Genomic DNA, 17,430 nt, shown 5'->3' with positions numbered 1-17,430 from the left:
CTATCTGGGGCTATCCCATGCCAAAAGCCTGGGTCAGATACAACCATTGAGCATCTGCTGTAAGGCAGGAGCCCAAGCAAGCAGCTGCACCTTCCACATCACATTATGGGTGGAAAGGAGTGCGAGAGGAGGGCAGTGAGGTGGCCGGCTCCAGGGGGGCTCCAGCCAGGATTGGCAATCAAAGCCTCATGGAGCATGGGAGGAAGCAGACAGACACACAGGGACAGCCCATTGAGCCCTGGCTGTGGGAGCAGCCAAACCCTCTGCATCACAGGGTCAAGGAAACAGCAAAGACCTCAGACATGAACCCAAACATGAATTCCAGAAGAGTTGGAATCATCCTGGTGTTCCCCTGGGAAGGTCCAAGCTGCAGCTTTGTCTCTATTTCCAGCCCTGTACTAATGCATCCCTTGCTCCTTGTGGTTTTCTCCCTCCTTACCAGGGATACAAAGTGGAATCATCTTTATTGAGCATCTCCACGAGTGGAACAAACCCCTCTCTCCAATGCACCACGATCTCCCTGTCCCCATCACATCCCTGTCCCCCGAAAACAACGGCTGCCACTGGCTCCGGTGTGTGAAGAGGAAGAAGTCGGAGCTGGAGCTGAGCATACCCACACCACGATGTGTTCAGACACAACTTGGCTCCTCCAATTCATATCTTTATATTCCTCATAATGCTGTGTAGCTGCCTTGGCATTTAATCCCTGTAATTAATGGGAGAGTGAGAAAGGGATAATGCTCATCTCATCTCCCTCTTACAAACACAATCCGCAGGGTGGGACTGGTTCAGGTCTGTAGCATTTCAAGCCGAGCAAAGAAGACAAGAAGCAGCAGACAGAGGCATTTACCTTTTGGCAAGCACAAGACGCCTCTAAGGAAGATGATATTTAAATCAATAACGTGTGACAGGATCCAAATTACATCCCCAAATATTGAAACTTACGTGGCCAGAAAAACAAAAGGAATCTCTTTTGGTTATTAAAAGATGACTTTGACAGTGACCTGCCTGGGTCCTATCTGAAACACAGAGGAAGTCTTCCTGAGCAGGGGATGTCATCATGCATTTATTTAAAGCTTTAATGATATGTTTGGGGACATCATCCACTCCTGCACATTTCTGTGCTGCACTTGTCTGGAAGAAGGAGCTTTTTTCCCCCCATCTTTAAATAGTAAATGAGGACAATTATCCCATGGTAATTCCGAAGGAGAACTTGATTCCGCTGTAGCTGGTGGTGTCCTATGGAGGCAGATTGCACAGGTTAATTTTAGCAATGCATCCACACATCCTGCTCTGCTCCTGTTGAGACTCATGGAGGGGGGATTGGTCCTCACCTTCCAGGCCATGGACCAGTGCACAGCCCAGTACAGCCTGGCTGCAAGAGCAATGCACCAAGGAACTGGAACACGACAAGATGCTGAGGGATGAGTGTGGGATGGAGATGGGGGATCCCTGCCCTGCTCCCATGGGATCCCAAGCTATGGCTGAGTATGGACTGGTACTGGGCAAAGCCATAGGGCTGGCACTATGAGAGCATCACTGAGCTGTTCTACGTAACAGTGAGCAGAAGGGCTTTGCATTCCAGCTGGCAGTCCCTAACGCTCTGGGAAGGACCAGAGTGCTTCAATCTATTACAGATTAATGGGATTGACTGATTATATTTGTTTCTTTTTAATTAGTCTCATTAAAAGCAGAACAATCCTCCTGTGGAGCACACAAATAACACAGAGCCTGTGGCCCAGCTGCCGCTTGGCTCCTGATGCATTCACTCACCATCAGCCCTGCAAACCAGGAAAGATTTAATGGCTTCTGGGTGAGATTAGCAACAGGGAAACAGCTCCGGGAGGATTAGGAGGGGAACGAATATGAGCCAGTTTCTGATGGAGTGTTTGCCCAATGCTGTTCCTCAAGTCTAAGGAGAGGCAGTGAGTGTCTGTCAGAGGGATGACAGATGCAGAGCTGCGTTTCTTCCTGCTGATTCATTTGGGTTTGGTGAATTCCAGGGGTTCATTTCAGATGGGCCATCCCATCTTGTATGGAATGAAAATAAAGGAAGAATCCTATCATTAGCCCCAGGACATTACTTAGCATTGGGCTCATGGTGATGCTGCTTTGGGGAAGCAGCCTCTGGCCTATGGAAGGGCTGAAGACCCCAGATCCCCATGCAGAGAGTGCTGCTGCAGCACAACACCTCTTTGCTCTTTCCTAAGCAATGTGGCCAGACTGCTGCCAAACATCATTCCCCTCATTCCATCCAGTTTTAGGTCCTCAAAGCTTCTTTTCTCCTTCAGTATCAGGAGGACCAGCTCTAAGGCTGATGGGAACCCTCCTCATCCTGCAGACCCCAGCTCTGAGCAGAGCCCCTGCCTGCCCAGTGCCCCCCAAGCCTTGCCCATACAGGCAGGACCCCCAGATTTTCCCTCTTGCTACCTCATGTGTGGGTCAGCACATAAAGGAATCCAAACGTTATCATTATACCTGTTCTGTCCCCAGAGAGCACAGAAACATGGGCACAGCTGGTGTCCCTGAGTAGAATCAGTCTGTGTTGGAAGGGACCTTAAAGCTCATCTCATTCCAATCCCCCTTCCACTAGACCAGGTTGCCCAAAGCATCACTCGATGCTTTTGAGAAGCAGAGCATCATTTGCTCCACCAGCCCTCACCTTGTGATTTTTCTGACATACATTAAAGTTGGTATTGCAGGAAAAAGCTCAGATCAACACCCCCAAACCTGAACACAAACTCTTTAAATATCAAAAGACAGAACAGTTTTGAAACCACATTTCTAAACGAGAGCATTAACTAGACCCTGTCTTCCAAAGAGCAAGAGACAGAGGGGACTGATGCCACCACCCAGGCCAGCCCAGGGGACCACTTCCTCCCCCCCCCGCAATAGGAGCACCATAGGCTCTAGGATGGATGCTTGGCCAACAGCTCCTCTGATGCCTGTTTGTGTACCCCAAACCCCCCAGCCCAGCACTTCCCCTTGCAGCAAACCGAGCTCTGCTCCAGCCATAGGAAAACACCATTGACTTTCCCCTCCTTCTGCAGTTTGTTTCCTGTCCTCCCGTCAGCAGTGCCAGCACCAGCCCAGTCTCGTCACGTTCCCTTTGTTTACAGCCCGTTTGTCTGCTCCGTGTCCCTCCCTTGGCATGGTGCTCCTCAACCTGCCGCTCGCTGTGCTCTGCACGCTGAGCTGGATGTGTCCCAGCCCAGCACATCCCCACGGCCGAGCCGCTCCCAGCGAACTGCAGGGAGGAGTTTCCTCAACTCGTTTATTTAGGAATTAAGAACATAAAAGCCGAGGCTGCTCCGTGCGCCAGGAGGCAGCGCGGAACGGCCGCAAGCCCTGCCCGGGCACCCGGACGTGCTCACACACCCCATCCCCATACACTGACCCTAACGCAGCCCCAGACCCCCGGAGGTGCTCACACACCCCATCCCCATACACTGACCCTATCGCAGACCCCAGACCCCCGCAGCACCGGCCTCAGAGCCCCGGCTGCAGGCTCTATTCGGGAGGGAACTCTCCGTCTTCGGGAGGAACCCGCAGGACCGAGGGCAGGCGGGGGGAGCCTGGGGCTGCTCCGGGTGCTGCGGAGGGGAGGGCGGCGGAGTCCGGGGCTGCTCGGTCGGTCCCGGCGCAACCTCTCCCGGAGCCAGACCCGGAGCCAGATCCAGATCCAGATCCAGACCCAGACCCAAACCCAGACCCAAACCCAAACCCAGACCCAGACCCGGACCCGGACCCGGACCCAGACCCAGACCCGGACTCAGACCCGGACCAGACCCAGACCCAGACCCGCACCCCGATCCCTCCCTAGTCCCCAATCACGATCCCCCGCCCCGAGCGCCCTGCCCGGTCCCCGCCCCGAGGTGCCCGCACCCCCCGGCTCCGCCGCTCGAGCTCCCCCGTGCGCCCTGCCCCGGGAGGCGGCGGCGGCGGCGGCTCCGGCACCGGGTCCGTCCGCACCGGGTCCATCCGCACCCGACTCCCGCACCGGCTCTGTCCGCACCGGCTCCATCCGCACCCCGCTCCGCACGGGCCATGCCGGGGCCGCGCCGGGACCGCCCTGCGGTGCTGCTGCTGCTCGGGGCGCTCTTAGCCGCCGATCTCTACTTCCACCTCTGGCCTCGGGCGCGCCGGGAGCTGCGTGCGGGAGCCCCGAGCTGCCCCTGCGTCCTCCGCCGCCCCCCGGTGCCCTCCGCCCCGCAGCCGCCGCTCCGCACCCGCGCAGCCTCCGCGCTGCGCCGCCTCTTCGCACACCCGCTGTACCGCTCCGCCCCGCCGGGCCCCGCGGAGCCGCTGCTGGGCGCCCGCGAAGCGCTGCGCTACTACCGGCGGAAGGCGGCTCGATGGAACAGGTGCGTCCGACGCGGCCCCTCTATGGGCACCCCATGTACGGGCGGCTCTTGGGTACCCCCTCTGTGGGCACCCCCTCTATGGGTACCCCCTCTGTGGGCACCCCCTCTATGGGCACCCCCTGCACGGACATCTCTTGGGTACCCCCTCTATGGGTACCCCCTCTGTGGGCACCCCCTGTACGGGCATCTCCTTGGTACCCCCTCTATGGGCATCTCCTGGGCACCTTTCCCTATCACCCTGTGTATGGGCATCTTCTGGACACCCCCTGCATGGACACCCCCTTTATAGGCATCTCCTGGTTACCCCCTTCCCAGTCACTCCCTGTATGAGCATCTCCTGGGCACCTCCTTTTTTGTCATCCCGTGTATGGGCCCCCCTTGCACAGGCACCACTGTGCAGGCAGCTCCCAGGCATCCCTTTCCGGACACCCCTGCAAGGGTATCTCTTGGGCATTCCCCCATGAGCACCCAGTACATGGGTACTGCCTGGGCACAGGTACCCCCTGTATGGGCATCTCCTGGCACCCTCTCTCCTTGCACCCCTTTCAGGTACCCCCTGCACAGGTACCCCCCAGGCACCCCTTTTGGGGCAGCTCTCCCGGACTCCCATCCTTAAGCACCCCTGGGCTGTGCGGTCCTGGAGCATCTCCCAGGCCAGGTTGGATGGGGCTTGGAGCAGCTGCTCCAGTGGAAGGGGTCCCTGCCTGTGGCTGGGTCCTTTAAGGTCCCTTCCAACCCAAACCAGACTGGGATTCTATGATGATGATTCTCGGAGTGGAGCTTTGCCTCCTGAAAACACCAGGATTCGGATGGCAAGATGGATGTTTCCCAAGCAGAAGCCCAGTGGGGAAGGGGGATTTGAACTGGAGAAGCTCATGACATGTGCTTGATGGCTTCCTGAGCACCCAGTGCTGAGCACTGGCAGCAGTGCTGACATTACCTGTGCCCAGCCTTGCTTGGGCAGCAGCCTGGCTGGTGAGGAGCCTGCATCCCCCATCTGTGTTGTCTAACCCTGCTGTTTGACACAGCCGTGGCTGCCTTTGCTCTGAGGTTTGGTTATGATGTGGTCAGGAGGAAAGCGGTGATGCCGTTCACCCTTGATTGGCTTCACTTTGCACCTCTGGGGAGGAGAAGGGAGACAGAAGCATTGATTATCCCGCAGCCACTGAAATTAAACCTATGATGCTCATAGGTGGGTAAAGCCTTCAGAGCACACACAGGCCGAGGTGACACCCGACATCTGCCATGGGCACTGCAAATTGAAGCTATAATGAGGCAGCACTTGCCAGGGCTGATGGGTGTCCTAAGACCATTAACTCCTGTGGGCATGGAGGAATTCCTGCCCCACCAGAAGCACCACAGAACCCACATCCTCTCCAATGTGACTGAGCCATCCCTATAGTCCCTATAAGAGCAAAGGACAGCATCCTCCATGGGACTTGGATATGTGGCTTTTCCCCAGTCCATAGGTTTGCTGCTGCTGTTGAGGACTGACAGTAATACTGCAGGAACAGAGTCCACACTGGGTCTCACCAAGGTGTGACTGCATCCATGGCCCAATGGGAAAGGTGCAGAGCTGGTGCTGGTCCATCCTCTCCTCACCTTGGCAGGGTGATGACACGTTTCTGCATCACTTACAGCTCAGGCTGGTGGCAAAGCAGCTTTCAAAGTGATGGGATGCTCCTCTGGAGTGGAACAAGCTATGGCTTAACCCGGTGCCTACAGCACAGTGTGCCTGTCTTCATTTCCATGGATGGACATCAGCTGGATGGGGACCCTCTGCCAACCCCCTGAATGGACGCAGGGTATGGCCTATGGCTACCCACTTGTCCTGCTCTCTCTGTCCTGGCTGCTGCCCATCACTGTGCTCTTCCCAAGCACTTCAGTTAGAACCAGGATTATTGCAGGATGCAGAACCAGCTGGAGAGCCTGATGGGGATGCGGGAAGGAAAGAGCATGAAAACCATCCACACCTCTTCAGAACCACAAAAACACCCTTAGAAACCCTAGAGCTTATTTTAATCCTGGAAGGAGCCACTTCAAAACCCCAAACCCTGTAACTGGCTCGGTACTGGAAGGCGAGTGGACACCAGTGACCAGCATCACCCCATGCTGTGCCCCACATCGCCGAGCAGAGCTAGGGCAACCCCGGGGCTATTTATAGCAGGGTAGAAATGAATCCGGGTTTTATATCGTGTCTTGTGCAGAGATCTGTTCCTAAGGGAAGTATTCCAGGAATCCTTTAGGAAACCAGGAGGCAGAGGAGCTGTATTTCGGGTTTAGAGGCTGGGAAGGGGCTGCAGGGGCTGGGAGCTGCCTCCCCTTGCACAAGCACTGCATGTTTTCCCCCTCCAGTAATGTACTGCTCACTGCCCAGCCGGGGGGGGCACAGCCTGTGTGGATGGGAGGCAGGAGAGCAAATATGGTAAAATATTTGGGCAGCTTCCCTAGGGAAAATCCTGAGTCATTTGTATAAATGACACTGTGGCTTTTATTGTCCATGGGGGGGGTGAGGTTGTGCGTCAACCAGGAGAGACCTGGAGCAGGTACCGGAGCTGGTAGCATCCTTGTGCACAGCCTGCCAGCCAGGCCAACAGCAAGGCACAGTGTGCCCCATGTGCTGTTCCCATCTTTGGGAGCTTCTGCCTCCTTTGCAGACAGCCCAAGAGAGACAGGACAGAGGGATGTGGTCCAACAACCTTCTGACCACACACACATGGACTTTGCATCCTGGCTGACCTGATCCACCTGACAGGCAAACACAGAGGGAATGGGCTGGCCTCACCTATAGCTCTGCCACATCACTTCCAAGCTTGCTCCCAGGATGCTGCTGAACTGTGTCCATCACTCATGGTTAGGCCGGAGTAACCACATTGTTTAACCTGCTTGGATGGGAACGGATGATGGGAAAAGGAAACCAACCAAACCCCTGTTTTTCCTGCTGGTCTGAGCAGGGAAGCAACAAACCAGCAACATCCATGAGCCCTTTCCAACCACAGACTCCTTGCCCATGCATTCCTTAGTGCGTGGTCAGCACCCACTTGCTGCAGCCACTGCTCCAAGTTATGCAGCCATCCCAGAGGACACCACCCTGCATGTCTGTGGGTGCCAGCACTGCTCCCATGTCACATCATGCTTGAAAAGCTTCCCTCAGCTCCCTTTTGCATAAAAAATAGGAAATATTGGGAAAAAATAGGAAAAATAGGAAAAATTAGGGAAAAAGGCTGGCATGGAAAAGTCTTTCTTCAATCTTTGTGCTTTGCTAAGGGTCCAGACCGGGTCTAGTGAGGTCCATGGCACCTCCCTCTCTCGGTCGCTCCATCCCAGCCTCGGTTAATGCCCCACTCGTTATCCAGCTCCTGTTTTCTCTCATGGATCTATCTTGGCACTCTCAGGACAAACTGAACTGTGTTTGTCTGTTATCAGGACCTGTACATGGCTCGGTCGGTGTTAATGACAAACCAAAGCTGTCCTCTGCCGGCTGCAACAAGTGACCTTTCGACTGCAGCTTAGCAAAGTGTGGGTCCCTGCATGGGGGTCTCAATGCTGGTCAAACAGGGAGACACTTAGGGGTTATTCTTGAACCTGGGAGGCCCCTTTGGCTCTATCTGCCCCGAAAGGGCAGGGTTCAAGCTTCATTTTAAGGGATGATGGGCAGGATGCTGCTGGATGGCCTCATCGCATCCCTGCTCCCTGGGGCTGTCAGTCTGGTCACAGGGGCAGTCTGTGGCTCTTAGGGACTTTTTCCCTATCAGTTCTGCAGGGGAAAGGAGAGGACAATAGAGCCTCTTGTGTTCCTGCTTGATGCTGCTCTCCCAGGGCTTTGCAGAGGCAAGAAGGCAGCACAATCTCAGTCAATCACTCCCTGCCTCAGTTTCCCCTCAAGTAGCACCCAGAGCCCTTGTAGCCCCCCAGAAGCCTCTGGACTCACAGCAACGAGGGGCTCCATCCTCATCCTCATCACCCTATAACCATTCTCTTGCAGGAGACACAAGCTCTATAGGGAGGAGCTCAACTTGACCTCTCCATCAGCCCCATTGCTGCTGCGGCCAGAGGCCAGTTGGCTCCAGTTCCACCTGGGAATCAGCCGGGATGGGCTCTACCCGCGCTCCAGCCCTGCTGTCACCAGGCTGCTCCGGGACATGCAAGAGTTCACCACTATCAGTGCTGGTAAATGCCATGGGGACTGGGATGGGAAGTGTTCAAGGCCAGGTTGGACACAGGGGCTTGGAGCATCCTGCTCCGGTGGAAGGAGTCCCTGCCTGTGGCAGGGGTTGGAGCTGGAGGAGCTTTAAGATCCCTTCCAATACAAACCAGACTGGGGCTCTATGGGGCCATTGGGAGCTGCATGGGGATGGAGCCCCCATAGGTCACTTCTGCATCAAGCCCCCAGCCCTGTGCCAGCATCCCCACAGGTTTGGTGCAGTTTCACATCCTTACCTTGTGGCATGAAAGGACACGATGCTGTGGTGCTCAACACAGCATCACTTGGTGCTGGCTGTGCCAGGGACCCTTTGCCTGGCTGCTCAGCCCCCCCAAAGGGGACTGCACCCCTCTCTGTGTCTCACCTCTCCTCCTGCCCTTGCAGACTACAGCCAGGATGAGAAAGCACTGCTGGGAGCCTGCGACTGCAGCCAGAGTGAGTGTGATCCTTGGGGTCCTGCCCTCCCCTCGCTCCCCATCACTTCAGGGGATCCCAGTCCGTGTCCTCCACCCTGACCTCAGCAAGGGGAATGTAAAGCCAAGGAATTCCAGACCCTTCTCCCTCCAGTTAAACCCCACTGCTCCAGCAGGGATGGGATGTGGCTGCCAGGACACTGCTGTGCCACTGGCTCTATTGGGGGAAGGAAGAAGTCCCTGGGAGAACTTAACAAATGGGTGTTGGGAAAAGTGCTGCAGGGAAACCTCCTCTATAGCCCAGGGGAGGAGAAGAAGAGAGGAAAAGTAACTGCAGCAGCAGAGGGGAGGATGTGAAAGGAGCAATGGGATGCACTCACCAGTATGGGATGCTGATCGCACCAGTGTATAACTGGTGCTTCACCGTGGAGGCTCTCCAGGCACTAACACCCGTTTCCTCCCCAAGTCGTGAAGCCCAGCGGTGTGCACCTGAAGCTGGTGCTCAGGTTCCAGGACTTTGGGAAGGCTATGTTCAAACCCATGAGGTAAGGCACAAAGCAGAGCCCTGCTGAGCCCATCCTCAGCAAGGCCAGCCCCACTGCATCTTCCCTTCCCTGCACTTCCTACCTCAACAGCTGAAAGGCTTTGACTATTACTGGCTGCTCCCAGCATCCCAGGCACAGGTAGGGACAAACACAGTGTTCCCACACTGCCTGTTGATGCTGGAGATCACTCTGTCAGTAGATAGCAGCCAGCGAAGGGCCTGGGGACACTTGTTCTGAGAGCTTTGCCATTAGGCACTGCTTGTTTCTCCCCCTTCCCCAGCTTTGTGCTTTGCCTTGCTTGTCCTTGGATCCCCAGAGTATTCCTAGGAAACAGCCATCATCCCTGCTCACCTCACACAAGAGGTTTCAATTGCTTCTGCTCTCATCTATAGCCCCTTGAGGCTCTTCAGTTATCCCCCCTCACTTTGCTCTCTGTGCACAGCACTGGAGTGCTTTGCTCATCCAGAAAGCAGCCAGCTCCTCTCCCACTGGTTTCCATCCACCTCCACCCAGTGCTGCTGCATGGGTCTAAACAGACACAAATTGTCCTAAAGCCCCCCCGAGAGCCCCTCTACCCACCAGCACTGAGACAGGGCACAAGCTGTGGCTGCCCCATCCCTGGCAGTGCTCAAGGCCAGGTTGGACACAGGGGTTGGAGCAGCTGCTCCAGTGGAAGGGGTCCCTGGGGCTTGGAGCTGGGTACCAGATGGGCCACCCCTCTGTGCCAGGCTCCCTGTGCTGGTCCCTACCTGCACTGTGCTTGGTTGGGTAAGGCCCCAGCTCTCTCCCAGGCAGAAACGTGAGGAAGAGACCCCCGAGGACTTCTTCTACTTCGTTGACTTCCAGCGGCACAATGCGGAGATCGCTGCCTTCCACCTGGACAGGTAAGGACCTGCCTCCCACCCAGCCCTCTGCCCATAGGGATCTATGGCACGGGGAGAGCCGTGCCGAGCCCTGCGGGGTGCTCAGCATCAGCCAAGCTGCTGCTCTGCAGCACCCTTATGGGAGCCGATGCAAGTGGCTCTGGCCCCAGCTGAAGCCCAGCTCTGCCTTGGTCACTGCACTACAACAGGCTGGCAGAGGAAGTCCAGGTCAGGTATTCAGACACCCATTGCACATGCATTGAAGTACACAGATGAGTTCTGGGCACAGCCTCGGGGCCCTCCTGGTGATGGAGCACAAGCTCCATCTGCAATCAAAGTGTGTTCTGGATCAAGATGAACAGCAGTGATTCAGTTTGAAGCCCTCAGCTAATGTGTGATTAACCTGGCACCTCTTCCAGCAGGCTTTGTGTCTGATAGCATCCAAAATGCCCTTCTTGGAAGAGGAGGGCAACAGCCCTCAATGGGATGAGTATTGAACATCAAGGGCAAGTGACCCTGATGATGATGGTGGAGGGGTCTCAGTTCCCACACCCAATCTGTATGATAAGCAGGACTGTAAGTCCCATAGCTCAAACTCTGAGTCCAGGAATGAAGAGAGCTGAATTCCCTTCCCATCTCTGCCCTTACACCATCAGCTTTCCACTCCCAGCTCCACCAGCAGAAGAAGTGAGGCCGGGCTGCTTTCCTTAAGTGCTTTGTGGTTTTCAGAGCTGAAGGATGGCAGATGAAAGCAAAGGATTCTATTTTTCTCCTTGTTTAAACATTGCTCAATAAGGAACAGGCTAAGTCCTGTTCTGTGCCCAGTTCTCAGAAGCGAAGGGCATTACCCAAGGAGCAAAGCACAGCGTGAGCCAGTTCACCCTGTGGTACTGACTCAGTGATCAACAGCAGCTTTCACCACAGGCCCTGGGGTTTGAAGAACATTTAGGATGAGTAAGCTGGGTATGAGAGGCTCTGAGTGGGGCGATGCCTCCTCACCTCCTGCTGTACCAGGGTCAATACATCTTCATGTCAAACCATCACTGTAGAAGGGCCTGAAGGGCTGTTCTAGCTCCTGAAGGAACACGTTTGTGTGCAGGGGATGGGAGAAGCTGGTTAAGGGATAAAGACATGATCCTGGAGAACATCCAGGTTGTTCCAGGCAGCAGCTGTTAAAACACCGAAATCCAAACTCAGCTGCATTTTGGTCCAGAGGCTAAAATGATCCTGGCTACTTGTTAGAATGGATCTGGGGGGACAAAACAACACCCATGTGGGTGCAGTGATCAAAGAGCTCTGGTTTACCAATGGAAAGGACAAGGACAGCGTCTGCCATCCCACCCGCTGTGCAGGGATGTCCCTTTTGAGCAGGATCCTGGACTTCCGGAGGGTGCCACCCACGGTTGGGAGGATGATCAATGTCACCAAGGACATCCTGGAGGTCACCAAGAACGAGATCCTGCAGAGCGTCTTCTTCGTCTCACCAGGTGGGTGAGCGCTTGGCTGCCATCAGATGGGGTTAGGCCTGGCTTGACACCGGCCTAAAGGGACAGGACAAGGGGAATGGCTTGAACCTGCCCGAGGGGAGACTGAGCTGAGCTCTTAGGCAGAAGCTCTTCCCTGGGAGGGTGCTGAGTGCCCATGGAAGCTGTGCCTTCCATCACTCAATGCGGAAGGGGTCAGTCCAGCTTCCTTGTAGGATCATAGCTCCTTTCCCTGTTCCCTCTCTTCCTCTCCCAGCCAGCAACGTGTGCTTCTTTGCCAAGTGCCCGTATATGTGCAAGACGGAGTATGCTGTGTGTGGGAACCCTCACCTGCTGGAAGGGTCCCTCTCTGCCTTCCTGCCATCCCTCAACCTGGCACCGCGGCTCTCCATCCCAAACCCATGGATCCGATCCTACTCGTTTGATGGAAAAGAGGAGTAAGTGGGTAAATGATGCTGCTTCCCATATCTGCATTGCAGGGAGGGAGGATGAGCAGGGTATGGACACACAGACACAGACAGAAACTGTATGTCCAGGCAGAGAAAGGCCAGGGTTGAGAGATGACCCCATAATTAGTCTAATAACACTGGCTATTGACTAGGTTTGACTGTGTGCACAAGGAGGGAGCTTTAAGTCCCATCTCTGCATGGGAAACCAGCTTTGGGGTGCTCTTGGGACACAGCAGCAGCAAGCACTGAGTGCATCTCCCCCATTTCCTGCAGGTGGGAAGTGAATCCACTCTACTGCAACACTGTGAGGGAGATCTACCCCTACAGCAATGGCAACCGGCTGCTTAACATCGTCGACATGGCCATATTTGACTTCCTAATAGGTAGGGTGAAGGGGGAAAGAACCCTTTCTCCCTTCCTTCCTTCCTCCTGGCAACACCTATTTATGCAGATCTGAAAGGAAACATAGGATCACATGCAAGGGAATCTCTGTTCCTCTACCAGGGAACATGGACCGGCACCACTACGAGATGTTCACCAAGTTTGGGGATGATGGCTTCCTCCTGCACCTGGACAACGCCAGAGGGTGAGGCAGGGACAGGACATGGGGCAGGATATGGGGCAGGGGAAGGTGCTGGGCAGTGCTGCAGCTCTGTGCTCTCTGCTTCATCCCCAGGTTCGGGCGTCATTCCCATGATGAAACCTCCATCCTGGCACCGCTATCCCAGTGTTGCATGTAAGTGCCAGCCCCATCTTCCTTCCCGGACACATTGATGTTCCCTGTAATGGGCTGGTAGTGGTTAGTGCTGGAAGCCACCCAGCTCCATCCAGCAGCATGGGGAAGACCCCTTCTTATCCCAGCCGAAGGGCAGGCTCAACACTGGCGCATGGGAATCACTGATTATCCCTAAAACAGGGAGCAAACTTCTGTCTAGGAGTATTAACATTGCACAATTATCCTTCTGGGATACTCTCCCACTGAAGCTAAGAGGCCTTGCAAGTGTAAAAGCTTTCACTTACAGACCAACAGACACTGTCCATTGGCTCAAACCCTCCCACAAGTGCCCACTAGCACCTCATGGTGATGCTATCAGCCTCATTTGTCCAACAGGAGCCTCAGCAAAAGCCTGGTAGAACCTTATTACAGTAAATCAGGTGTCTTCCTCCCATGGCATTAAGAAGCTCACACATTTGACTATCTGGATCCTACCTTCCCTTTCTATTAATTCACACAGATTTAACTTTCAGCTGATGATTTAGGAGACAGAAAAAGCTGCTCTCACCTCTGGTTTCTCTTCAGGAGATGCTGACCCATTTCCTTGCTCCATCTCAGCCTCAGGGTAATGTTAACTGCACTCTCCCCATACACTTCTGTTACTGGATCTGATTTTAACTGTTACTTGCACTCAGTGAGTCTTTTCATTTATAACTGCAGTGAACTCTTCACTTCCTATACTGTGCATTTAGATTTACTGTCTCTTGATTTGGCCTGCATACAGTTGTATCCACAGGGCAGATCCTATTCTTCCACATCCATCTCCCATAGGCTCTTCATTCAGTTCTCCTGCTAAAAGGCAGTGGTAAGACCTGCAGGTCACACCTTGTCATAAGCCAGCTACAGCCAAGAACAGCGGAAAAGCAGCTCATAGCCTCACTTCCCACAACAGCCAATCCATTTGGAGCAGGGGAACATCTGAGAACACTGGGAGATGAGGCTGAAAGGTTTGAGTCAGCACAGAGGCTGCAGATTTCATCCTGCCCTGACCAAATGAGCTGGTCAGGTCACCTCTGTATTCCTACATGGAGCCAGGCACACCTGAGCAGAGCCAAGAGGGACCACTGAAGCCATTGGGATGCTGAACGAGAGGCCGCTCGCTTCCCTGTTAAACACATTTGTCTCATTCCAAGCTGAGCTCTTCTCCGAGTCTGGCTTCCAGCAGGTCCAACCTGGTATGTTCAGCTCCCCTTTCACAGCTCCCACAGCAGCCCTGGTCCCACACGCTGAATGCTGCAGCTCTCCTCTCCCAGCACGGCTCCGAGCACAGCGAATGGCACCAATACAGCCCTGCTATAAGAGATGGTGCTTATCCTGCAAGGGTCAAAACCCTCAGCAAGGCACAGATAGGCCCAAACCAGCTTCTTCTTGGCTGATGAAGTCCCTGGAAGGCTGCGGGTCACATCTCCCACACCTGGGAACAACAGCAGGGTTACAGCTGCCCTATGGCAGAGGTTTCCATCTCCCCTCCTCCCCATGTCCTGCCTGCTCCTTGGAGCACCATTAAATCAGCCGTTCCCCACGGGGTCAGACCATCCTGTTCTCCACCTCTGAGCCCTGTTCCTGCTCAGAACAGAGCAAACACAGCTGGTGTTTACCCACAGCAGCTCCTCCATCAGCCCTTGCCTGCAAGGGGAGCACACAGAGGCTGCAGTTCACATCTGCTCCGTGCAGAGCATCCTCTGGCTCCAGCTGTGGTTTAAAGCCTCGCTGCATCCTTAGCAACAGGCATCACTGACCAAAACCCAAGGACATGCACCTCTAGAGCACTTCCAAGTGTAATCCAGGACTGCTCAGGCAGGAATGGCAGCAGCAAGAAGCCTTTTCCTTGGCAGCACATCCTGCTATAGCTGCAGAGCACTGTTCCCAATCGATGCCCTGGGTAAATAACAGGCACACAAAGTAAATGCTGGAGCTGGTTAACACATTTCGCATTACACCTTCTTCCATCTGAGAACTGGCTCAGCTGAACTGGACTGGTTCCACATACATGGATGACTTTGTTTCCAGGATTTAAAGGGCAATAATTAAAACCACTCATTAGTTTCAGTCTCGGAGATGCTGAAGTCAAAACACTTTTGCTGAGGGTTAAATAAATGGTTTCAGAATGCTTTGTTTCATGCCCAGGGGTGTTCCAAGGTTATGGCTTCCCATCCCACTGTCTGTCAAAGGTTTAATGTTTAAATCTCAGTAGTGCTGAAGGTCACAGTTAAATCAGTGCCAGGAAACATCTCCTCTTTTCACTCAGTTTTGACACATTTCTTTCCTCCTTCATGTTTTACCTGCCCTCACCCCATAAGTGTCATCCCTGGGAACATGGCACCACCCTGCAGTGATGTAGGGAACTGGGCCAGCTCAGAGTGAAAACACCCTTTACAGAGAGCTTCTATCCTGATCCTCCTGATGACAGGGACCTGCAGAACAAACACTCCACAGGCTGGAAAAACAGGAAGAAGCAGAAGTTTCTGCAAAGTTTTCATTGCTTTTATAAAGGGAAAGATTTCCATAGAATCATAGAACAGTTTGGGTTGGAAAGAACATTAAGATCATCCAGTTCCAAAGTTCTTTGTTTGGTACCTTCACCCACCGCTGCCCTCCCTCTTTCCGCTGCTCCCAATGGTCACAGGCAGCTGGTTCTTGCTCGGATGCTGTACTGGGATCTCACATTAAGGTGTCTCATTTCTTCCAGAATCAAGAGGACGACGTTCCTGCGGCTGCAGCTCCTGGCTGAGCCCGAGTACCGGCTCAGTGATGTGATGAGGGAGTCCCTGCTGCAGGACCGCCTGGCTCCCGTCCTCACCGAGCCCCATCTCCTGGCTTTGGACCGACGGTTACAGCTCATCCTGAGAGCTGTGAGCAAATGCATAGACACCTATGGGGAAGCCAAGGTGGTGGCCAATGATAGCACACAGCCCGAGGCTCCTGCATCTGACAGAGTGAAGCTGACCACTTAAACAGCCTGGAACTCGTGCTCGGAGGTAGGGAAAACCCCTGCAAGGCAAGTGGGAAGCTTTAAGAGCTGGTGATTTCCATCTACAAACACTGAGATGGGAGAAACCCTTCAGAAGATGATCAGGAATCACACTGGGCTCCCGTGCTGGGTGCTTGACCAAAGCTGCTGTGCTTGGCCCGTGTGTTGGTTAAGCTGTGGTCTGACTGCAGCAGATCTCATGCCCTGAGCACCAGCTCCATGGTGGGGAAGCAGGGATGATCTCTTCTGGAGCTGCTCATGCCCTTGGGAGGGTGGGGAACACACGGCCGTTGGGTTGCCCAAGCTGCTCGGTTGCTGGTGAAGGACACAAATGAGAACCAAGGATAAGGCTTGAATAAAGAACATTGTCCTCTTATTAAGTCTCTGTTCCATAATCAGGACTGTATTTAAGAGCAATCTTGCTTCACACGGGCAGTGCCTGTGAGACAAGGTAAGGTATTGATCCAGCACGGTCGGACTGAAGAACATCTGTGCAGTTTTCACCATCAGGCCTCTCCATTGCCTCTTGTTCTCATTAAGAGCAATCAACCCACTTCACCTCAATCTGTGCCTGTCACTCGAAAGCCCACCACCTCATAGGGCAGTAAAACCACCTCTACTTTTACCTGCCCCATGGGTGAAAGAGCCAGTTTGGGTTATGGGAGAACAGCCGGAATGTGCTGCCTTTGACCCCAAGAGAAATCACCAACCAACCAAAAGCAAACCCCAAACTGCTCAGAGACAGTAACCTGTAATCACAGGTCAGGTGCAAACATTGTGCCAGGCTAGGGGGGATTTACCTCAGGTCATCTTCTCATAGCTTTAGAATCACTTAAGCTGTCAGAATTCCCTGGAAAACATCAATGGTGTCCTGCCCCATCACTCTGTGTTCTGAGGAGATGCAATAGAAACTGGAGACCAAAAAAGCATAGGGCAGGAGTCATCAGATCTCTCCATTTGCAGTTTTCCGCTTGCCTCTCAATAACAAGGCTTAAGAATAACTTAGTTAAAGGCTTTCTAATAGCTTTTCCCTTTAACTGCCCAAGGAGGATTGCACTGAGCCTTTTGGCAGCCTTGGGGAAGAGGTGAGATCTTTGTTCATGATTTATCATCCTTAAGGAGAAAAAAGCCCATACAAAAGCCACATCACAACCAGGTGCCAGCAGCTCATTCTAAGCTAACCTGAGAGTCAAACCAAACCCATTACAGCACTGCAGAGCTCTCATGGCAACTTCCTACCACCACAGTACAAGTGTTCTCCCACCCAACCCTAAACCCCACCACGCTCCTTCAGTCTCTCCTGACCATTCTGCCGTATCCTTCCACCTCCAGCTTTCCCAAAGCCAGGTTTAGGCCGTCTCA

At 54.1% G+C, this 17,430-nt stretch overlaps 1 protein-coding gene across 1 annotated transcript; it reads left to right on the top strand.

Moving 5' to 3' along the window:
- Nucleotides 1-4,005: 4,005 nt before the first annotated feature.
- Nucleotides 4,006-16,444, top strand: FAM20A (FAM20A golgi associated secretory pathway pseudokinase). The gene is made up of 11 exons (XM_034067714.1): nt 4,006-4,364; nt 8,350-8,534; nt 8,953-9,003; nt 9,448-9,526; nt 10,318-10,410; nt 11,761-11,876; nt 12,130-12,310; nt 12,596-12,705; nt 12,827-12,908; nt 12,999-13,058; nt 15,787-16,444. Exons 1-11 carry the CDS (start codon nt 4,048-4,050, stop codon nt 16,049-16,051), a joined length of 1,539 nt encoding a protein of 512 aa, XP_033923605.1. The 5' UTR covers nt 4,006-4,047; the 3' UTR covers nt 16,052-16,444.
- Nucleotides 16,445-17,430: the final 986 nt, after the last annotated feature.

This window comes from Melopsittacus undulatus, chromosome 11, assembly GCF_012275295.1.
Source record: "Melopsittacus undulatus isolate bMelUnd1 chromosome 11, bMelUnd1.mat.Z, whole genome shotgun sequence".
Taxonomy (NCBI): domain Eukaryota; kingdom Metazoa; phylum Chordata; class Aves; order Psittaciformes; family Psittaculidae; genus Melopsittacus; species Melopsittacus undulatus.
This window is presented reverse-complemented; position numbering and strand designations above follow the sequence as displayed.